The sequence below is a fragment of the Camarhynchus parvulus genome, chromosome 6 (assembly GCF_901933205.1).
Source record: "Camarhynchus parvulus chromosome 6, STF_HiC, whole genome shotgun sequence".
Taxonomy (NCBI): domain Eukaryota; kingdom Metazoa; phylum Chordata; class Aves; order Passeriformes; family Thraupidae; genus Camarhynchus; species Camarhynchus parvulus.
The window spans coordinates 1,301,716-1,325,422 of NC_044576.1; the positions used below are offsets into that span (position 1 = coordinate 1,301,716).

Here is a 23,707-nt window from a genome sequence, read left to right on the forward strand (position 1 = left end):
GGATGTTCCACATGGTTTCCTTGGCATCAGACTACATACCTGGCCTGCTTTTAAGGTTTTTGGACACTGCTGTGACTGATGCTGCATTTCTGTCTTTCTGTAAAACCCTGCTCTTGATTCTAAATCCTTCTCACACAGAGAAGAGCACAGGAAGAGCTGTGGGGTACCCACAAGAACCTTGAACTGTCAGACAGGCTCAGAGCAGCATTTTATTCCTCTTGTGAAATGAAGCCGCTTCTGCCGTGCTGCTCTGGGGGTGTTAACCAGCCCCAGAGTCGATCCCTGCTCCTCGTGCCCCCGTGCAGGCTCCGGCAGGGTCAGTGCCCGTGTGTGCTCCGCCTGCCCGGGGGCCACGGCAGCCCTGCCGTGCCCAGTGCTGCCCCGCAGGAGCCGGGACTGCACTGCCCCGGCCGCTGGGAGCGGGCACAGCCCTGCTCACGGCTCCGGGAACGGCTCCTCTGCCGTTCAGTGCTGCTGCTGGGAGCCGAGGGTCGGTCGGGGCTGAGCGCTGCTCTGGTCGCGGTGCGGGGACAGGACGGGCACACGGGACTCAGCTCCTGGGGCTGCGGTGAGTGCAGATTGCCCAAAGCACCGCCCAGCGCTCTGCAAAGGCCAGGCCGGGCAGGTGTCAGCTCCTCCTCCCTCCAGGATGGAGCCCCAGCTGTTCCCAGGGGAGGAGGCGCTGCAGAGCCGCGGGATTTCGCTCTCTGCCGTGCCCACGCTAACGGGCTCCTGCCAGTGCACCCTTCCTCCACCTCACTCTAAGGTACTTCTGCAACTGCATTATCTCTGGTGCTACCACTGCCACTTGGGAAACACCTCAGCTTCCCTGGTAACAGACCAAGAGCCCCCTAATTCTGCAGAGCTACAATGGTTCAAGTGGTTATGAACTCATTTCCCCTCCCCTTCCTAGCCAACGGGCTCCAGTGCTTGGAAAGGTTCCTGTGCCGGTTACCCTCTGCAGCTCTTCCACTCCCTCTGACACCCAGACACAGTCTCTGGTGAAATAAACTCCATTCTCCTCTCTCCCACAAGAAGACATTTATTACAGATATAACACAGTACTAGCAAAACAGGTGACAGACTTGCAATACCCAAGATCACATTTGACATTTTAAGGGAGGCATTGAGGACAAAGCAGTTAATTTGGGAGATCACACTGGCTCAGAAGAATAAATACCTTTTTCCATTACACATCAGGTATGTTAAGTGTCTTCAAACAATAAGTTTCTTACATATCTTACATGTCACAAATGCACAGGAAGTTTTATCACCGTGTTTGGGTTGTGTGTTACTGAAAAGGTATTGGGCCTATAGATATTTTAGAGATCTTGGCTTCCAATGAGCTCCTATTAGAATGGCGAAACTTTGAACAAATACAGACAAATCAGCTCTCTGCAGTGAAAAAAATGCTGAACCGTGTTTAAATACAATAAATTCAAGAAAGAAGTAACTTGCTTCCAAATCCCCCACTCCTTCTAAAAGCATGTTTGTGAAAAAGAACTAAGAAGCACCACATGAACTAGTATTTGACCTGTGTGGTGTTAGCTACAAGCTGTGCTGTGTTTCAGTCAGGCTGGCAGGTTACATGTGTGAAATGCAGGCTCTGAACACTACAGCAAGGTGGAAACCCACGTGGCTCTGGTGCTGTGGAGGCACAAAGGGGGTGCTGCTCCTTCACAGCTGTGCATTTGCTGGGGGCGCTGGCAGCAGGAGGAAGCTGGAACAGTGACTGAGCCTGCACAGCTTTCTGCTGTGCTGCTGTTATTACATACAACTTACCAAAAGGGTTTAGGAAAGTAATTACCAAATAAACTAACCTATTCATCTACCCCCTTCTCCCCTTAAACAAGTGAATGTTTAAATTTGTTCACTAGACCAAGATTACATAGAACTGAATCAGTGTTCATAGGAGTTACAGTACAACCACCTTTATGGAACCATAGTACAACATTTTAAACCAACTGTAGTCTGGAATATGTAATACATCCTTAGGAGTAACTAGTATAAAAAGTATCAACATCAGTGGTTTGAATATAAAAATTTATTTAAAGTCAGAGTATGCAACAAATAAAACCTACAGAAAACAGATTTTCCCATCACAATCTGTTGCTTACCAAATAATATTGTGAAAACACATTCCTTCAGTCATTATAAAGTTCTTAAAATACAAAAGAAATTAAATTTTGTAAGAAAGTCTAGTAGACCAGAGACTGTTTCTTCCAAGATGTTTTGCAGAAGCAAGGCTATCCTTCAATACATCCCACGCCATCCTCCTCCACCCATACTGCCTTGCCCATAGTATCCTCCACTATTTCCACTGCCACGACCTGCAAACAATTGACACAAGGTCACACATACATACCTCAAAGGAAGAAAAACTGGGATGGATGACACAGAACAGCTGGTGAAGGTGACAACTTACACCAACAATGCTCCAGCACTACTGCTCTTAACCAGTGTCTGTAGCACAATGTGCAAAGGCCCCAGAGATTGAGTTTCAGAAACCACTGCCCCTCTTTCCCTTCTCGCAGCCCAAAGCCCAGCACCTCTGTCCCCCCCAGTCATTCACACACATTCAGAGGAGAACTTGTACTCACTGTATCCACCCAGGCCATCAGGGGTTCCGTATCCACCACTGTAATTGCTGCCCATTCCCATTCTACCAACAGAGCCGTACCCTTGATCTGCAAAGGCACAAGTGCAACGTTACAAGCCTGGAACTCATCAGACTTGGCATAGCATCAGCTCCATGTGCAATTGATGCGTACCCATTCCATCTCTGCCGTAGCCTCCCATTCCAGAGCCACCTCCAGCCGTGGAATTCAGGAACAGCTCAATATACCGATGCTCTGGAAGAAGCAAAAAAGCCTCAGTTTGTATTCTGTTTCCCAGACCAGAAGCATAAGTACAAAGCAACCCTCCACCCCCATTACAGGCAGCAGCCACAAACAAGCAAGTTTGCAATACGGAAAACTGAGAAAACCTCAGGATGGATGTGCTGCTCCCAGCCCTGCCAGAGCCTGGCCAAGCAGCAGCCAGGGAACACGACACTCACGCATGTGATTCTTATCCTTGGACATGGCAGCTACTGCGTCCTCATGTGTTACAAACTCCACATCTGCCTCTCCTGTAGCTCTTCCATCTGCTCCAATGTCAATGTGAACTCTTATAGGGTTCAACGGTGAGAAAAACTAAGGAAAAAACAAATTAAAAAACCAATCATGTTAATGAGAATTCAAGCCAGGTACTCTTTTTCCATTTGCATGGTTAGTGGTGCACTGCTTTAATTCAACGTCATCCTACCACACAGATTTAACTACTCACTTCTCAAGTAGGACTTAGTGGTTGTGGGACATTCAGCATCAGGTCAACCTACGTTTACAACCCATTGTCACTACACAGCTTGGAGAGCTGCAGCTACAGAGCCTGAGGAGCTTCCTTTGAATGCACAGACACAAAAAACTCCTGCCCACACACTGCTCTGAGCAACACAGTTAAATGTGATGGCATCCTGGACAAGAAAATCATCAGGTGGTTTCCATTTGGCTCTGCTTTTCCAGATTTCTCAAAGCAAGGACACATTCATGGAATTCAAGAGAAGCTGCCAGTCAATAGCACTGCTCTTCCTCACTGCCCCAGATCTAAGCCTGACTTTTTTGGCCCTTGTTGTCACAGGGTTTTTACCCTAAATGGAACAGTCAAACTGGCACAAGAAAATACACCTCCATTTAAGTAAACCAACCCACCCACAAAAACAAACTAGCAAAAGCTTAACAATGGAGCTCTGCATAAGTAATACATAGGTGCCACTGGCAAGACAGCCTCTCTCCAAAGGTGTGCTATGTTTAAACCAGGCCTTGTATCCCAAGAAAACCTTTCCCCCAACAACAGCTTATCTGCACTGACTCAAGGATGCATTCCCAAGATGCTGCAGATGCACCTCTCCCTGCCACCCTGATCTCTTACAAAAGGGATCTTACAGTCCTCTCCAAGCCAACACAGCCTGCCACCCTGCCCCTCCTGAAATAAAGTCTCAGAAAGGCCAACAAACAAATATGCAAACTAAGCAATTTAAGTTTCACACCTTCTGTCATTTTGACAAAATCAAGTAAGTTTAAAAAAATCCTAAAGGCCTTTAAAATGAGGATACTGATTACAGCAACTGTTGTCTCTGCAATCCATCTTTTATGGAAACGAAAGAGCAGAGAGTGCAGGGATTAATGTTAAATATAGCTTTGCTGACTTCTCTGGTAATCCCACCTCAGACAGTAGCTTTATAAAAGCAGGTTAAGTTTGTGCAGATGTAGCAGTGACTGGTTTGAGAAGTCTCCCCCAGAGTTTGGGCTGGGACAGCCAGGGACATGCACGCTGCTGGCATGAGAAGCCCTTTCCCCCGTGGTACTTACGTTAGCAATATCGTTTTCCGTGGCTCGGAAAGGCAGCCCTCTCATGTGAACAAAATGACCTCCACCATGGAACCCCGACCCTGCATCTCCAGCTCCATAGCCATGGCCTCCCATGCCTATTGGAAAACCCAAACCAAAAAAACCCACACACCTCTAAGATCATGAAAAGCCAAAAGTCATCACTACTCTTTTTCTGAAAGCACTTAAATATACCAGTGAATGCATGGTGTTTACACTTCCCATGTATCAGCCCAAACCTTGACCAGAAGCCCTGCTAAGCAATCTATTTACCTTTTCTTACAACTCCCCAGGCCCCTCCCCTTTTTAAACAGCGTTCTTTACCAAATGGCAGAATGAAACTATTATCTCTGTCTTGGAAATACTGTGTCTTGCAACTCAAGTAACAGGGAAACCTTTACAGACAAGCTATGAATTTCTTTTACCTCTCCCATCCCTCATCCTGTCGTCATAGCCGTCGTTTCCGTAGCCATAGTTATTATAGCCACCATAATCATCAAAGCCACCATATCCTGTGCAGTGGAGAGAAGGAGAGGAGCCATCACATCACTGCTCACAGTTCACAGAGCAATGCACACACAACACTCAATTCTGCAGTCTCTGGGCAGCCAGCACTTTGCAAACAGCCTCTGCAGACTGTCAAACCTGGATTTCTGAACGTGCTGCAAAAGTACATTTCTTTTTATGTAACACAACTGAAACATGCAAATGGAAAGATCAGATTCGAATGAAAATAGTTCCCTTATTATAAACATTCATCTTAAATACTCAGCCACGTGTTTTGATATATTACAATTTTTTTTCCAGATAAATACATCCAACCTAATGGGCATTACAGCTAGTGCCATTTCTTATTTCTTGACAAGTATGTCAGAAACATGAAACTGCCAAGAGAACCTGTGTTCATTAGATGAACATACCACCGTCATATCCACCACCTCCTCGACGCATTCTGTCATACATACTTCCACGCCCAGCTCCATAATAACCCCCTCTTCCTCCTAATGGTCTATCATATGGTCCAGGTCGCTGTTGTCCCATCATTCTTCTTGGCATGTCAGAGAATCCTCTGATTTCGCTCTTACTACTTTTGAAGATTTCAATGTATCTAATAAAAGAGGATTTTCAAGGTACCAGTAAGAACACAGGCAGAAGCAGTGTGAATTTTACAAAAGGCCATACTACATTTTCTAGAGCCAAACGTACAAGCCAATAGCAGTGACTAGAAATACCATACAACTTAAGTTTCTCCTCAAAACTATAAGAATCTTAAGTGTATTTTAAAAAACCCACTTTAGAGTGGCAAAAATTACTATGTCAAAGTTCTAGCTGTACAAATTAAGAATAAAACACATCTTTCCAGTATGAGAAACATACTGTTGAAAAACAATGGCTATAGCAGTATTTATCACAAATTACCCTACACGAGCATGACTGAAACAGTTTTCTGAGTTTAGCAAACTACCCAGTGCAATACTGTCTCCCCCACCCCCCAAATCTACCATATTTCCCAAGTTAACTTAGGATCAGTTATAAAAATTCTTAAAAACAGCCAATTCCCCAATGGTCCCCAACCCCCCAAAAGCATTACTGACCCACAACCCCCAAAAAAGAAAGATTTAACACCATCCCAAACTCTCCATCCCCACCTGTGCCCTATTCTTTCCTTGTGTTTCCCCAGAGCATTTTCTGCTATCTCCTTTGAAGCAAACTGCACGAAGGCCTCCCCTGTGCTTCTCCCCTGGTAGTCCAGCGTCAATGTTATCCCATTTGGCACGATTTCCAACCCTTTAACCCAAGGACAAATAACCCCGTCAAGGGGAACAGTGTTAAAGGCTGAAACATTCCCATCTGTAGCAAATACTTAAAGCATATCTAAACAACAACAACGAAAAAGAAAACCACCTTGTTTCCCCCATCACCCAACAATACAAGCCCGTGATCTTTGCATTAAACATTTATGGATTTAGCCGTACTTTTCTGTTTCGATTATACAAAAGTGCAACCACCTAAGTTACACGAAGAAAATATAGCTACCAATCGAGCAATTTAACTGATCCAAATGCTAACATTCAGGTTACCCCCCTGTGCAAGCTATGTTTCCCACCTCGACAAAATCAGGTACATTTTGTGTTCTACTATATCTACGGTTATCTGTGCTTCATTTACAGGGCACGAATCTTAATTAAGATTAACTGATTTAACACAATCCCTCCCCATCCACCCCATTAACAGCTATTAAACATATACAAAACACCGTGTAAAACATACAAAAAACTCTAAAGAAATCCACTACACTTCGACTATACTGGAGGTACCTTGGAAAAACTGAACAATCTCTTCTTTACTGCACCCAAATGGGAGGCCTCGGAGTCGTACCACTGTTCCGTCATTGGTTGTATCATTGGGCCCATTGTGTTTTCCACTCCAGTCCATCTTTTATTTAATTCAAATCCTAAAAAAAAAAAAAAATCCCAACAAAACAGAAATAAAAAAAAACCCCTGAGTTTCCGTCCGTGCCTAAGTCCCGCCCTAAAACAGAACTCTGTTAAGATTTTATTTTGAAAACATGATGGATCATGAGCTTTATTTCTGTTCCGGATTTGAAACTGCGCATGCAAGCACAAGCAGCGGGACCTCAGCCCGCCACCGCGGCACTGACCCCGCCACCGGGGCTGCTGTGCCGGGAGCACGGCGTGGCCGGCGGGCAGCACGTGGGCAGCACGGCACATAAAGCTCGCCATTTACTCCGAGCACGCTGCACATCCGCTCCGTAAAGCTTCGTGCGCTTTGGTTTTTTTCGGTTGTTTTTTCCCCTGCAGCGCAACAAGTTGAGGAAGGGGCTGGAGCCACAAGGCCTTTCTTTGTCTGCCCTCAGCCGGGGGCGGCGGGGGCGTGTGCGTGACTGGGGCGTGTGCGGGGGGGCACCGCCGCCGGCCCACAAAGGGAGCCGCCATCGCCGCCTCGGCGGGCGCGGAGCCGCCGCGATCCCGCCTCCCGCCGTCCTCCCGAGACCGCGGCCCTGACCCCCGCCCGCTCCCCGCCGCCATTTACCGCGCCTCCCCGGGGCGCCCGCCACTCGCCTGCCCCGCTCCCGCCGCGCCCCCCGCCGCGTCCCGCTGCCCACCTATAGCCTCGGAGTTGCTGCGCTGTGCTGCCCGCCCGGCCCGTGCTCCCTCACCGCCGCAGGAGCCCCCGCCCGCCGCTCTCCCGGGGCCGCTGCCGCCGCCGCCCTCGGCTGCACCGCTCAAAATGGCGGCCGCGATCGGGGAACGAGGCTCCGCACCGCCTCCCCCTCCCCCGCCCACGGGCGCGCGCCAGGCCTGACCCGGCCCCAGCCGGGCCCCGAGCCCCGCCGGCGGCACCTCCGCCCGCCGAGCCCCCGGGCGGGCCCCGCCGCCGCTCGCCCGGCCCGCTCGCCCTCTCCGCTCACCGCGAGCCTCTCGCGCACCCCTGGCCGTGCCCCGGCAGCCGCTCGCGCCGGGCAGGACGCGCCTCTCGCTCTCTGCCGAGCCGTCCGGCGGGCCCACAGCTGCGCAGCGCCCACGGGCAGCGGAGCGTCCGGGCCGCGCGACTATCGCGATACCCGCGCCGCGCGCCGCCTCACACCCGCCTGGGCGGCTCCCGCGCACGCGCCACTCACGGGGGGAGAGCGGGGAGGTGGCGGACGGGAGCCACTGCGCATGCGGGGTAGGGGAGGGGGCGTTCCGCCTTTGCCTTTCACCGCCTCCTCTGCCGAGGGGCCGCCCGGGCGCGTGCGCGCTCCTCCCTCAGTCACGCGGCCGCCGCCGCTGGTTTTGGCGCCAAGCGGGAGCGCGCGCGGCCAGGAGCGGGGGCGGGGCGCGCGCGTGCCCGGGCATCCCCTCACGGCGCCGGCGTCGCCTCGCGCCCGCGCTGATGGCGGCGGCTGCGGGCGGTCGTGCTCTGGAGCTTGTGTCTCGCTCAGCGTGTCCCTCTGCCTCGGCGCAGCTTTGGGAGGCAGTGAGGATGAGGAAGGCCGCCCACGTCTCCTCAGCAGAGCTGCCGAGCCGGGCAGGATCCCTCCCTCCCTCAGAGCTGCCGGGCCGGGCGCTGTGGGGAAAGGGCGCGCTGAGGCGTTCAGGGGCTGGTGGCAAGGGAGGTTAAAATGTGTGGTTTAATTTGATAAATCAGTGCGGAGCGCCAGGGGTGTAGGAAGGAGTCTCAATCCGTGTCGGCGCTAGGAAGTGACGGGACGGGGCCGCTGGCTCCGCCTGCCGCCAGGAGAGCTTTAGCTTGGGGCTGTGCTGGTCTGGGTAAAACAGGTTGGAGAGCGCCTGGCAGAGCACAGCCTGCGGCTAAACAGGTGCACACGACAATGCAGATTCCCATTTTTACCGTTGATGCATTTACAAACCGGCCATTTTCTGGAAATCCTGCGGCAGTTTGTCTGCTTGAAAATGTAAGTTAAAGAAACCTCAACTGTTTTTTGCGGTACTGCAATGACATTTGCCGTTCTGTACTTGGCCCGAGTACTCAACACTGCATTAGACTTTGCTTTCTTTACTCGAGACTTCTCTTTTCCAGGCTTGTTTGCTATGGCACAAGAATACAGAGAAATTAGCAAAGAAGTGCTTTTTTTTCATCAAAACGATGTCATACAAGACAACGTTTGAAGTTTTTGTGGGCTGTTAAAAATATTTTGTTAAGAAACAGACTGGATTTATTTTGAGTTAAGAGAAATGCCTTAATTTCTTCAAGAATAATTCAGAATAAAAGTTCTGAAGAATTAAGAATGATTCAGAGTGAACTCTGAAAAGTAACGCTGTAAAACAGAATCAGTGCACAGTAGAATGATTAAACTGTGGGGTTTGATTTTTGTTGGGGTTTTCTCCCTTTTTTTCTTGAATTTTTCCTCTTTCTCTGGAAAGAAAAAGAGCAGGTACAGACCTCGATGTGACTCTTTCACCATTAGTGTGTTGGGTTCAGCTTTAGCCAAGTTTAAGCAACCAGTTTTTATTGCTTCAATGTTGCATGGTGGTTTTGGTGCAATTGACAGTAGTTATCCTCCTCATCAGGGTGTTGTGAGCAGTAGGTGCTAATTGGTGCCAATTTATAACAAAAATAATTATGAAGACGGATTAGAAATGTACAGGCCTTGTATTGTTTGCATAGTAACTCCTGATAAAAATTGTAAATATGAAAATACATGTAGAGTAGCCAGTGGCAACAGCTCGTAATGCCAGCATGAATCCTTTCTAGAGTTCCTAAGTCTGTGTGAATCTCATGTAACATTGCCTACTTACCAGGTCAGCCAAAGGTATGGCTGGGAGCATCTCTCTTCAGACATATTTTTGGCCCCATAAAATCTGAATACTCTCAAAATTATCTCTGTGTTAAAATAGGAGCTTTAATTTCATTTTTATATTAATTGTACTTTGTTGCATCAAGATATCATGAAGCTACCTGACTTGCATGACTTTGGGATGCAGATGTTTAAATTTTTCTCCAGTTCCTGGAAGTGAAGGGTTTAGTGTTACAGCTAAAGCCAAGATCCTAATTCAGCATTTTATTCTCAGATTGAAGGAAATGTGATGCAGCCATGCAAAACAACTGGTCTCTGCTCCCTCCAGAGTCTCAGCAGGTGCTTTACAGAAAAAATCAGGAGAAATGCAATAGCAAAACCTCTCTGTGTTTCAGAGGTGCCACAGGATGGCAGTGTTTCAATAAAGTTCCATGTTGTTAAAAAGAAAGGTTATTAGAATAACATTTTTACTGGTCTTTGTTCTGGTCTAGGATCTCTGCAGTAAGTGACAGAACTCTTCCTGGGATAAAGGGAATGTAACTGTGCTGTAAAATGTGAGAATGTTGTTTAACTGTGCAAAATTCAGTCTGCAAGTGCAGCTCTAGTGGACTAATCAGTTACTGGTTTGTAGCTGTAGTATGGGATTTTGGCTGAAAAGGTTAGTTATTGAAGGAAGTAATTCAAGTTTAAAGGGCACATTTTTGTCTCAGAGGCTGAACCTGACCAGGTCCCTTCAGGACTTTGTTTCACTTGAGTTTCAATATTTTAAAGATTAGATTCTCAAACCTGGCCAGTCAGCATAGCGGTGGGGAAAGAGCAGTGGAACGTGGGCCAAGGAGAATGTTATACAATCCCTGGGCTTGGGTATCTTGGGATCAATGTCCACTGGCTAAAATCACAGGCACTTTGTGAGCTCCAGCTGTTTCATTCATTTTTTTTTTCAGTTTGTCTCTTCTCAACTCCTACCAAGGGAGTGTATTGTCCCACTTAAAGTTTTTTTTTTTACTCTCAGAAATTATTGTGAATTAAAACTGAATCCATGCTTTATTATAATAGAAAATTAAATTTCTGTATTTCACAGAAAGTTTGATTCTGCATTTTTTGGCCTGTTCTTGACTGGATTTGTTATGTCATCCCTAGGACCTGGATGAAGATTTGCACCAAAAAATTGCAACAGAAATGAACCTTTCAGAAACAGCTTTCATCAGAAAACTGAAACCTGGAGATGACTTTACCAAAAGTTAGTGGTTCTGCTTACAAGAAAACATCAGACAAATGCAGAATTCATTCAGACTCGCTCTGTGGATTAAGTTTCAGCTGAATCAGTTTGCTGAATCTGCTCACTCGGCAGTTGTGTGGTGGCCTCAGCCCAGGGGCTCATCCACTGCTCTGGACTTAGATTCCAGGTTAAGGAGTCATGTTTGTCATCTTTGTTGTTTGATGGATTGTTCAGGGGGTAGGATTTTGTACAGTCTCTGTAATTAAAAATATTAAGGATAGTAGTAACTACAATTGTTTGCTCCTGTTAATAAATGGGAATTTATTTTAGGGTTAGACTAATTGCTTGGAGCAGTTAGAAGTTACAGTACTTTTCATTTTTCATGTTAGCATTTTGCCAGTATGTTTAACATGCTTATTTTCAATCACCCATCTCTACCAGCATACAAAATGCCAGCTTCTTTGTCATTACAGTGCTTTTGGTACTAATGGGCTCTTTGTGGCCTCAGACCCACACTGCCCAAGGGGTGCACAGTTCTTTCAAAGGCATTTGGTCACTCAGCTACACCTGAGACTGTGTGTGCTGAGGGCTGGTGGGAGTGAGCCAGGAACATCAGAATGCCATTTGTCACCTGCTTCTGGAACATGTCCTGGTGTAGTGAGGGCTGCTGGACACCGCGTGTCTTTCTGCAGGCCTTCACGATCAGTATGTTTAACTTAAAGTTAATTAAAGAAAAAACCAAACCAGTCAACTCTGTTATTTTAGGGACATGTGAATTTCTGGGAGTGCTTAATGTCCTCTCAGTCCAAGCGTGGCTGTGTGTCTGGAGTGTCCAGGCAGCCCTTGTGGGTCACGTTTGTGTCCCCTCAGGTGTGTTCATGAATCCTCCATGTCCTGGTTCCAGGCACAGCTCCCACACAGAGCAGTGCATGAGCTCATGGCTGGGCTGGGCCAGCCCCCACAGAACTTCACTGCTGGGGCCATCAGCTTCCACCCCAGGGTTTATTTGGGTTCTGTCTGTTTTTATTAGAGGGGACTGACTTTAATGCATGAACTTTCCAGAGTAGCAGTGACAGTACTGGTTTGGATTAAAAAAAAATTAATTTTCTTTTTTCTCTTGTTGTGTTTGTATGGTAATTATTCACTTGAAATGCATGTGCGAAAGTTACAGGAAACAAAGTATCATACATGTGTGTTACAATTTTTTTAAACAGCAAGTAGAAATATGATTTCTAGTGAAATGAAGGGTTAGTAGGCATTAGAGGCTTTTACCAGACTTAACTGTTGGTTTAAGCAAAATAATTAATAACTGAGCTAACTCCAGTACAGGCTCTGTTATACCAACAATACCATCTGTGCCCTCTAAGCAGTAACCTGGCCTGCAGGTGGTACAGATCATAACTCTGCCTCTGTAGGATTTCATAATACACACAGATATTGGAGGCTTTATCTTCTAAATAGTACCTGTTCAGGATAAAGGAAAATCTGTGCAGCGTGCAGAGGTTGTTGATCTGGTTCAAAAGAGATAGCTATTCTGAAAAATCAGTGCAAAATGGGTACATAGAAGTGTATTTAGGACCAAAACTGATTGTAGCATGCATTTTGATTAATTGAAACATCATCACTCTATATATATTGAGATAAAATTAAGATATAGACTTCTTCCACTTCATAGCACTGAATAAACTTTTATTTTTTCAAGGTTCCTGCTTTGGGCTCAGATGGTTCACCCCAGCCAGTGAAGTTCCTCTCTGTGGTCATGCTACTCTTGCATCAGCTGCTGTGTTATTTCATGTACAAAGTAAGTTTACAGCCCATGTAGTACTATAGCTTTTTTAGAACATTTACTTCTAATTAACATCTCTGTTTTTAAGACAAAGGCAATTAAACATTCAGAATATCTGTAGAACACAACTGGAGATACCCTGGGTATTGCCTTTTGCTGCTGCTCTGTAGTTAGAAGGCTGTAGTCTGGTGCCTGTCCTCAGATTCCCATGCCCTGCTATTACTCTGGTTTAGGAAAAGTGCTAAATATGCAGATGTCATCTGGGAGAGGTAGAGCAGGATTTGATGAATAAGGAATATTGCTCTTTCTGTTAAAAGGGCATTCCCATTCATTCCAGGCAAATGCAGGAATGATTCCCTGACAATTGCTGTGTTTATTAGCCTCAGCAGATTTATTGAGTTAATTGGGAATTTTGCCCAGAATACTGTGTTGCTCTAGATATATTTGAGCTGCATAACTAACTTTTTCTGAATATACTGAGCTACTTCCAGGGCTATGATAATTTAGATTAAAATTCTAATGTTTGATAATGTTGCAATGTTCTCTCTCTAGAAAATACAAACTCAGTTCTCACGTTTGTGACACTGAGTGGGGAATTAAAGGCCAGACAAGTGAAAGATCATATTGTCCTGGACCTGCCACTTTACACAGCCTACCCCCAGGTTGGTCAAAATTTTATTCACAATAGGCTTTCAAGGAAAGTATGTGTTTGTATGTGTATGTCAGTATGTGTCTGTCTGTAGTTGCATAGATACATATATACAAATTGCATTTTTTACAGTGTGTGTATTTTTTTTTTCTTCAGGAACTTAAGGAAGTACAAGAATTAATAAAGGTAAAAGAAGAATCCATCAGTTGTCTTAGAAAAACATTTATAATAGCTTTGCTTATTTTTATGTATTAAAATGGCTAAAAAATGGTGACAAGGCACTGCTTGATGTGCTCCTGAGTTGGAAACACCAAACTTCAAAGCTCTCAGTAATGAGTCAGTGGGTCAGCGAGTGGAATTCTCCAAAGTGCTGCAGCTGAACCTTGTCTCCCATTTCCATTGACCAAAGTGTCAATATTTATTTCAATGGCATTTTCAGCCGTTTGTGTGCATAAGAGGGCAGTCTGTGTCCTTGCCCTCCTCTAGGTCCTGGATTTCTTCCCAAATTGACATACATGGGGTTTGTAACTCCCCATATCCATTCAAACACTTGGTGTATTTGCTTTTCGTGCTTGCACGTGCTCAAGGGTTGCATGGAAGACCTTGCATAAGCCCTCTTCTAGCAGGGAAGGTGCTCTGTGGAAATGCTAAGGGAATAATATTTTATATTCAAGTGATGATGGTTTTTCTCTGTCTCTGCATTTCCCCCAGGCAGCTGTGGGTGACATGATTGTTCAAGATATCCGTTTTTCTCCCGACACAAAGAAGCTCCTGGTCCGCCTCAGTGACACTTATGGCAGGTATATTGCACTCTTTTAATTGTGTTAATCAAGAATGCAGACATTGAGCTGGCCTGTTTATTCCTTACCTACCAGGCTCTTTTATCTAGTTTTAAATCAGGTGGAGATTAGAAACCTCTGATTTAAATTTCTGTGTGAAGTGGTTATTTTATCTTTTAACATGAGCTTATTAAAGCTGCAAAGCTGAGTAAGATCATTCTGAAATCTGTCTTCAAGAGAAGGAGCTGTAGGAAACACTTTTAATGATGGTGTATTTTCCCCACCCATCTGAGTCTAAAGATGATCCAGTGACCTGGTGGGAAGTTGGGAGTCCTGCTTCAGTTCAGGGCACATTGGCAGAATGCCAGGGTTTCTTCTTTCTCTTGGACTGTAATCTGCTTACACATGCTTAACAGCACCATAAGTAGCTTTAGAGAGAAAATTCCAATTCAAGTTATTCCAAAGCATTTGTTAATCTCATCTGAATTTCATTGTTAATTCAAGTACGATTAGGTATATACTGCTGAAACATAACTGCTTTAATCAGGCCAAATTACTATTATTACAAACTTGAAATTTGGCCTAACTAATGGTTAAAGTCTGGGGTACTGGGAAAAAGAAATATTCTCAGCTGAGTACTTATTATTTCACTCTCTCAGACTGTTTTCTGGGGAGGTATCAGGCAGCTGTAGACTGCTTTAGAATGCCATGAAGACCTGAATGATGTTAGTTATTTGCCTGCTCTGAAAGGAGGTGGAGCACTTGGTACATTCTGTAGTGAGGCAATAATTCTTTCAATGATTAAAATGTTGAAACAAGGTGATTTTTTTTTGTGGCTAATATTTCAGGATGCTCTGTTTTCAGAGATAAATAGGAAATGCATGGCTTGACATTTTTTCTCCGCTTATTAAGAGTGCATGACTTCAAGGTGATTTTTCTGTCAAATACCATTGTGAGGACAATGCTAGGGATCTAGTCTCCTCTAATATGTTATGGCTGGTTTTGAATTGTAGAGAAGATGATTCTGTAGCTTTATTTTTTCTTTTCAGTACTTATATTCATGTAAAATGAATTATGGGCTATTAAATTTTCAAAATTGTATTCAAGGTCTGTGTTGGAAAACTTGAAAGTGAATGCACAACACTTTTTGTCAGCTGAAAAGACAGGAAAATTGAAAGGACTCATACTCACTGTTAAGGGAAATTCCAGTGGAAAAGGCCATGATTTTTACTCCAGATATTTTGCACCTTGGGTTGGAGTTCTGGAAGACCCTGTTACAGGTATGTGTTTGTATGATAAGCAGCTCATACTTTTTGGCTCAGTTGAATTAAAAGGTTCTTATTCAGATTCATTAATCTGTTTTTGTACTTTGGAGTCTCTTATGAATGACTGGTTTATATGGATAGCAGGAGTGCTCATTAAACTAAAAACTTTTATGACTGAGGCCAGCTCATTCAGAAAAAATCAAATCAGCTTCTTACTGTCATTAGGCCAGATGTTCTTGTGTCTTCTTCAGATCTTTTCCCTCAAGTATTACAATTAGATAAAAGTGAGAGTCTAGTTCATTACTGGATGAGTGTTTCAGTGGAAATTTATATCCTCTTCTGTTGGTATTCTTTTTTTTGTGGTGCTTTGGATTTTTGTTTGGGTTCTTTTCCAATGCATTTCACCTGAGATCTTCCCTAGTTTATGACACTGCTGCTGTTCTCAGGCCTGTGGGAGCTCAGCTGGCTGCATGTGAGGGCAGCAGGGCGTGTTCCTGCCTGTTCTCTGACGTTGATGATTGCTGCAGGGTTGTGTTCTTTGCTTAGGTACCATTTCATTATTAGTCAGCTGAGAATTGTAGCTAATGATGATGCCCTCACCTAGCAAGATTTCCTTTGAAGCTAGAGGATGTGGAAGTAATACTGCTTTACCATAAGTGGGAATTATGAGTGTTCACAGCAGACAGAACTTAGGTTTTTTTACCCTAAACACACATGGCACTTGATTTATGGTATTTGCATTTTGACTATGCTTACTCTGTAAAGTATTTAATTCTGTACTTTGTTTTCCAATTTCTTTTAAGGATCTGCTCATGCTGTTTTAAGCAGCTACTGGTCAGAGCAGCTGGGGAAGAAAGAAATGCTTGGTAAGAGAAACTGTTTTATTGCAAAGCTGTCCATTTGTGTAAATCTACTCACTAGAAAAGGAAAGGTTGTATTACTACTGCAATCCAAACTGTAGCAATAACTCCCTATTCGTTTCCTCAAGATGAATAGAATATTAAGTAATATTTTGTGTGTGAGGTAATCTTTTAGAAATTGCTTTCTTTCCTATCCACCACCATGACACATCATGCCCCAGGGGTTTGAAGTGCTGGTTTCTGGATCATAACTCTCTGCTGTCAGTTTTTGATCTTGGCTTTTGGATTTTACTTCTCCTGACCTTTCATCATACCTGAAGCTTGGGGAAGCTCAGGGGATGTTTATGAATTTGGTTCAATCAGTGAGATATGCTTATTAGGTCACATCTTTGTTACTAAGCAAGAAACCTAAGAACGTGGTGGAAAGAAACCAAGAGAAGCTGTTAACATATGGTATATGAGGAGGTGTTGTGTCACTCCTTGCTCCTCCTGTTTCTGGTGCTTTGCCAGAGAACAGAAGAACAAGAGAAGCAACACAAAATACCCTCATCCCCTACCTGGTTCCCCAAGAGGGGACAGAGGGCAATTCTGCACTCAAGCCTTTGGTCACATTTAGTCTAGAGCAGAGGTGGGATACTTGATCTAATAAAGTTCTTTGTCCATAAAAAGAAACACTTTTCCAAACAAACAGCTAGCCTGAATATAAGCCTTTCTGTATTGGGTCAAATGAATCTCAGGATGGATTTTCTTGAGGATGGTAAGTCTTTAAAGGCTCCACCATGAACAGGGCCTTCTCCATCATGGACCAAAGGAAAGATTTAACATTCTGTCCCAACGATCTGGTATTTGCATTTACACCACACAATATCTGTGATAGTTTAAATAGTGTTGGGGGGAGGTGGAGGGGAAATCTCAGCATATTTTCTGAAGATGACAAACTGTCTTTGGTAATGTGTGCTTATGGACTGGCTGTTTCTCAGAAGCTTTTGACATTTTTGGATGTTAATGTGGAACTGAAACTCCCCATAGCATCTATAGACACTGTTTCTTTAAGTACTCAAATAGGCTGGAATTCTGTCTGTACTTACAATTCACACTTTCTACCTGTTTTGCATTTTCATGTATTTTGTATGTACTGTCCCTATTCTGCTTTTAGAGAAACTAGCTCAAGCAGCCAGGGCAATTGATACTGTAAGCAGCTTCTCTAATGTGTTCAGCGCAAAAAAAGTCCTATCTGTCCACAAGATAGGTTTGTGTTGTTTGGGTTTTTTTTTTTTCATTCATATTTCATGCATATATGTCCTCAAACTTCTTCTGTGTTAGAAATCATGCAAAACTGTTTTAAACAGGACAAGTTAATTTGATGTATGTTTATGAGAAATAACTTTTCCTTACATGTGTCTGTGTGAGAATTATCAGGTAGTACTGGGCAAATTCTACTATTAATGAGATTATTTGGTAAAGATAGCTGGCATTCAAGGACATTCCATATCAGCAAGTATTAATAAATAACAGCATCTTTGCACTTTTTAGAAACCTCTGTGGTGTCTTCTGCAATATCCAATACTTTTTATTGCAAAAATAAAGGAAGATTTTCTTCCATAGAATGAAGGATCTGTTAGTTCCCAAATAGATTAGACATAAAGTAATATAAAAATGTGGAACATGAAATCTATTGTCAGATCTCTCTGGCTATTGGGGCCTTTAGGAGGAGGTCAGCTGCAGCTCTGCTGAAGCATCAGACTTAATTTCCTGTGTTTGGGTTCTCTTCCGACTTTTTTTAGACTAAATTCTCAAACAACAACCACTCCCACCAGCTACAAAGAGAATTTTGCAGTACTTTTACAAGGTGAAATACTTCATGATCTTTTCTTGAAGCTGGGTCCATGTCCTTGAATTTAAGCTGCTTGTTCAATCAGGGTTTTGTACCAGTCCTTGCCTTTCTTGCATTTGAGGAGTCTCTGCAATGTATACAAATTATAATCTCTCAGATGTATAGACTTCCAGAGTTGCTAGTGAATGCAGTGTATAACAACTGTCTGTGTGTCCAGCCCTTCACACTGTTGTCATATTTCTAAGGTAACATTTATAAATCTGCATAAGTAATTCCATACAACTAACAAATTAGAGAGGACTTCCCAAATTATTGTGATGACAGGGGCTTACCCAGGACAGTTTTTATCTCAGTTTAACCTAGGGGAATCTTGCTATACCAGTTTACTTCGGACAACTGTATTTATTTGTGGGGAAATTTGTTTCTTTTTACTGCCTTTAACTTCTCTGATTCCTTCTGGTACAGAACAGGTTTATAGCATTTTAGGGTTGTTTTTTGGGGGGCAGAAACGCAACAAAAATTACCACCAACATTACCAACAACAACAAAACACATAAAAAGACAGAAGAAGTTGCTTTGTTAAGATACAATGACTCTATCTGTATTTAAGTTTTTGCTAATTTGAATTGTCATGAAGTCAAGAGTTTTCATTGCAGTTTTCATCTTTTACAAGTAATCTCAACACATAGATTGACAACATCAGATTTATGCATAAGTGTTAAATTTCTTCAAAGGAGAGGTGTTTCCCTCCATCAATCACCAGATTTGTCCACTTTTTTTCTTAGGATAAAAAAAGTCTTGGAGATCTTTGCTTAGGTTAAGGAACAAACACTTCTTTCAGCATTCCTCTCTAGGGTTTAGAAATTCAAATAAAATACTAGTGATTTCTTAAGTATTATTACAAGAGTGTCACTTCTTCCTGAGCTGATGTCATTCTGATGGCATTATGAAGAAAATCCATTATTCCTTAAATTGGTTAAGCAGGGGTCATTGAGCTCCATCTAGGCTGGTAAGAAGCTCCAGAACAAGAGGATAATGTTTGTACAAGGCCCCCAGCTGCTGTGTGAGTGCAGGGGCTGTGATACTGTGGTATCACGGGCCTTGTGGCTGCTCCCAAACTTTCCTGTGTCAGGTTAACCACAGAGGAGCCCAGGGCACTGTGAGTTCAGCTGTTAGATGCTGTTTGTACAGTTGGACATACTTGTTTTCATAGCAGATATGTATAAAATCTATAGTATGAAGTGCTCCTGGAAATATGGGTGTGCAGCAGCTTTATGATCTAAAAGGTGAGTGCACTTCAGGGATGCCTGAATGCCTCCAGAGTCACTGCTGTTAAATGAAATCCTCTGGGTATTGAAATGTTCCATGCAGGCCTGTTTACTCTAGGACATGGCATGAAATAGCTGTGCTTTTGTGGGAGAAAAGGAATAGATCAAGGATTATTTTCATATAAGCTTGTCTAAAAATTTCTTTTGTGAGTTAATTTTTGTTTTTCTTCTACTTTGGAAATTTCTTCCAAAAAAGTAAAGTAAAATAAAATGGACCAATATCAAAACCATCTCAGTAATCCTGACATGAAAGAGCTAGAGTTTGGACATTGAAAGAAGAAAATAACAAACCTAACTAACCTTTGAAGAGTTGAAATAATTAATCTCTTTTATTTCAATCTGCTATCATGTGGGAGTGGAAGACCTTAGGTGTGTCTCCACACCTGGCAATAATAATTGATCAATTTTAGCTGGCATGGGTCTTTTAAGAGTCTAAAATATTCACTTCAATCACTACTTGAAGCATTACTCCATTCACAGGTGGTGTTCTGACAAGTTAAAAACAACCCATGGTTCTATAAATGGAATAGAACAGAAAGTATCAATCTCAGTCTCGAAATAGCTCCTGTTTCCACTCTTTTGGAGTGCTTGCTTTGTCTGGGAATCTAATCTCCTGATCAAAGAAGAGCTTTCTTAGCAGCAATGCCTGAGAAATAGTTTCAAAGCATACAGCATATATGGCATCAGAGAGCCTGTGCTCTGTTGGGATCTGAATACAATCTCTACCCAGTTTATAAATTGTGGGTTTGAGAGGAAAAATGTGCCCCTTAGCTTTGGACAACTCCTGGAGCAGTTGGAAGTTCATTGAGTAAGGGGACTGAACATTATTGCCTCTTCATCCATTTAGAGCCTTTCACAAAAGCAACACTGCTCAAAACTTTTCTAAATGCCATCTGAGCCAGACCCTTTTCAAGTCATGCAACTGAGACTGCTGAAACGAGTTAGAGACTCCACATGCTAGGTGAACATCATGCACCTGTGTATGGCTCAACAGTCCAGACAAAAGCTGAATTCTCTAAGCAGTTACAAGCAGAAGGCTGTTTCTACTTCAGGTTTACCCAGTTGTATTAAATTATATCTTCAAGATTCTATACTCAATATCTGTTGCATCCTGTGTAAGAATTTGGTGTCAGTTTCTGACAGCTGAAGCAGCATCTACGTTTCTTTGTAGGCTTTTCCCACTGCCTTTGTGAGCTTATTACCCTTTAGCCAGGCACATTCTTTGAATGCAGTGTCAGCTTTTGGTGTTCAGTGCCAGTAAAATGGTCATTCATTCTCATGTAGATAATGCTTGCTGTTCTTCCTTCTTCCCTCCAAAAACTGTATCCCATGAAGGGAGAATTCTAAACTTCTTAGATACATGGAAGGAACTTAATTTGCTACAACAAAGCAAACTCTCCCTCGCTGCTTGTATGAAGTAGCAGTTTTGTCAGGCTCAACAGGCAGGGTGTGGTTGGAAATACACCAACCTCAGCTGACCTTCATCCATGAAGGCAATTCATCCAGGGTGTCCCTGGTGCACTGTTTGCCCTGGTGCTGCTTGCTTTCTGAGCCAGAAGCCTCCTTTCCCTGAGTTTTCATGGATTTCTAAAGAATTTGTGACCCACAGTAGGTTTTTAACTCTGGGTTCTTGTTTCTCTGTAGCGTTTCAGTGCTCCCGCCGCGGAGGAGAGCTGAAGATTTCCGTGCGCAGTGACGGCAGAGTTGACATTGCTGGGCAAACTGCTGTGGTGTTAAAAGGAAGCCTGACTTTCTGAAAGAACTGCCACCAGTCTCCCTCTGCTCTCACTAATCACTAATCTTTATGTTACTCTGATTATGCTGATTTTATCTCAGCTCTAGGCAGTGAATTACTACTGTTCTCAAAATCTTTTATTACTCACTGGCCATTTTTAAAAATTGCTTGAAAGTACTTGCTTCTCATCTTCAAAATCCTTGGTATTCTTCACTTCCTTCTTGCCACTTCCTATGTGCACTGACCAATGAAAATGTTTGAGTACAGCTATCTTGTTTTTCTGCCTTTAAATGATTCTTCTCTTTATTTCCAAATTCTGTGTTGCAATCCCTTACTGCTTCTTGGATTAAACTGTAAGCATCTGTTCGATAATCAAACTTTTCCCATGTAGATAATTTTTCATGAAATATGAATTAATTTTTTAAAAAATTTATATTTTCTTGGATATATATTGAAATGGCAGCCATGTTCACTAACTTACTTGAATTAAAATATGAAAAAATATACATGGTTTAGAAATGTGCCTTGTGGTTTTGGTTCCCTTTTATGAACAGTATTTTTCGAAGTCAAATGGCATTGCCTTTGATCATAGCACTGCTGCTTAGTCAATACTTTTAATTCAAGGTTTAGTAGATTTAACAGATTGACCTTGTGATACACCTAAAACTGATGAAAATCTGAGGGGAAACTTTATGGTTACAGCAATGTCAATTATTTTTCAAAATCTGAAGATTTTCTCCTAAACTGAAAGTTTCTTCTATAATTTTCATGAAGTGTACTGCTTCAGATTTTGTCACCATGATGTGGTCTTTCACTGGATTTATTAGGAATATGGAACTTTCAGTGACTCTAGCTAAAACTGTTTTCTCTTTGAAGTCACCTCTGTCTTAAGCTTTGTGTTAGTTCTTTGCAATATTTCAGGGTGATGTGTTTTGAATTCAGAAGACACTCTAGTACTGTGGGAATAGTTGGATGTCATCCCATTATAAATCATCAGGAACTTAGTTGTGCCAAGTTCCTGTTTTTCCATTTATTTTGAATTTTATCAGAACTTGCTAGTTACATCTTGCTGAAGTCCAAGCAGCTGGACAAGTAACAGTGTGAGAGTCTTAGTTTAAATAGAAAATTCTATCTCCTGAGCTACAAAGAACATACCAAAAATGTGATTTAAATGCACTACTCATCTCAGGGCTAGGTGGCAAGCAAAAGGAGTCTCCAAATGGAAATGCACATTTCTTGTCCTGTATTCAGTCTTGCTGGAGTTGGTGGAGCTGCAGGATGATTTATACACATGGACTCGTGATCAGGTGCAGGTCACAGCACCTCATCCTGCCATCCTGTGGTGGCAGCTCGGCTGCTAGGGCAGCTTTGGCCCTGGCCTCCTGTCCCCACAGCTCTGGATGGTTCCCTGGATGGTTCCCTGGGTCCCTGGATGGTTCCCTGGATGGTTCCCTGGATGGTTCCCTGGATGGTTCCCTGGGTGGTGGGGGGGGGGTGTTCCCGGTGTTCTCGGTTGTTCCCTGGGTTGATTATCCCTGGATCTCCTGGATGCTTCCCTGGGTCGTTCCCTGGGTCCTTCCCTGGGTCCTTCCCTGGGTCCTTCCCTGGGTCCTTCCCTGGGTCCTTCCCTGGATGCTTCCCTGGGTCCTTCCCTGGGTCCTTCCCTGGGTCCTTCCCTGGATGCTTCCCTGGATGCTTCCCTGGATGCTTCCCTGGATGCTTCCCTGGATGCTTCCCTGGATGCTTCCCTGGGTCCTTCCCTGGGTCTTCCCTGGGTTTCCTGGTGTTCTCTGGGTCCTTCCTGGGTCCTTCCCTGGATGTTCCCTGGGCTCCTGGGTCCTTCCTGGGTCCTTCCCTGGATCGTTCCCTGGGTTGGTGTTCCCTGGATGTTCCCTGGATGCTTCCCTGGGTCCTTGGGTCCTTCCCTGGGTCCTTCCCTGGGTCCTTCCCTGGATGTTCCCTGGGTCCTTCCCTGGGTCCTTCCCTGGATGTTCCCTGGGTCCTTCCCTGGGTCCTTCCCTGGATGTTCCCTGGGTCCTTCCCTGGGTCCTTCCCTGGATCGTTCCCTGGGTCCTTCCCTGGATCGTTCCCTGGGTCCTTCCCTGGATGTTCCCTGGGTCGTTCCCTGGATGCTTCCCTGGATGCTTCCCTGGATGCTTCCCTGGATGCTTCCCTGGATGCTTCCCTGGGTCCTTCCCTGGGTCCTTCCCTGGATGTTCCCTGGGTCCTTCCCTGGATGTTCCCTGGGTTGTTCCTGCAGGGGCCATGCACCTTCTGGGGCAGCAGTGCTGCTGCTTTCATTCTTCCTGCTGCCTTAGGCAAAGACTGAATCTGGCCCATAGTCAGAGAAACAAAGCCTTCCTTAGGAGTAAAAGGAACTAAAGAGCCAGCTATTGTTCACCCATCCACATTTAATAAATAGACAGTACAATAATTTCTTTTACTCAAGAGGACTAATAATGAACAAGGCCCATACATTTCGAAGAGACTTGTTATATAAATTTCCTGACCAGACTAATATCTTTGCTGCTTAAAGCATTTTTTTTATAGTTTACTACTACT

General features: G+C 44.0%; 2 protein-coding genes across 7 annotated transcripts; one reads left to right on the plus strand and one right to left on the minus strand.

Annotated features, from left to right (window-relative positions):
- Positions 1-1,026: 1,026 nt before the first annotated feature.
- On the minus strand, positions 1,027-8,071 carry HNRNPH3 (heterogeneous nuclear ribonucleoprotein H3). 6 transcript variants are annotated; one of them, XM_030950945.1, is made up of 10 exons: positions 7,879-8,071; positions 6,746-6,882; positions 6,077-6,215; positions 5,393-5,535; positions 4,853-4,939; positions 4,410-4,525; positions 3,059-3,194; positions 2,772-2,852; positions 2,601-2,687; positions 1,027-2,330 (listed from the first exon to the last, which is right to left on the minus strand). In XM_030950945.1, the coding sequence occupies exons 2-10, from the start codon at positions 6,861-6,863 to the stop codon at positions 2,254-2,256; spliced, it is 984 nt and encodes a 327-aa protein (XP_030806805.1). In that variant the 5' UTR covers positions 6,864-6,882; positions 7,879-8,071; the 3' UTR covers positions 1,027-2,253. The 6 variants fall into 6 exon arrangements, with proteins under 6 accessions (XP_030806805.1, XP_030806804.1, XP_030806801.1 ...); XM_030950944.1 differs by having other exon boundaries at positions 7,861-8,070; XM_030950941.1 differs by having other exon boundaries at positions 5,348-5,535; positions 7,861-8,070.
- Positions 8,072-8,314: 243 nt separating this feature from the next.
- On the plus strand, positions 8,315-21,602 carry PBLD (phenazine biosynthesis like protein domain containing). The gene is made up of 9 exons (XM_030951350.1): positions 8,315-8,847; positions 10,831-10,930; positions 12,612-12,710; positions 13,248-13,357; positions 13,501-13,530; positions 14,056-14,144; positions 15,231-15,403; positions 16,192-16,254; positions 21,055-21,602. The coding sequence occupies exons 1-9, from the start codon at positions 8,764-8,766 to the stop codon at positions 21,165-21,167; spliced, it is 861 nt and encodes a 286-aa protein (XP_030807210.1). The 5' UTR covers positions 8,315-8,763; the 3' UTR covers positions 21,168-21,602.
- The last annotated feature ends 2,105 nt before the right edge of the window (positions 21,603-23,707 follow it).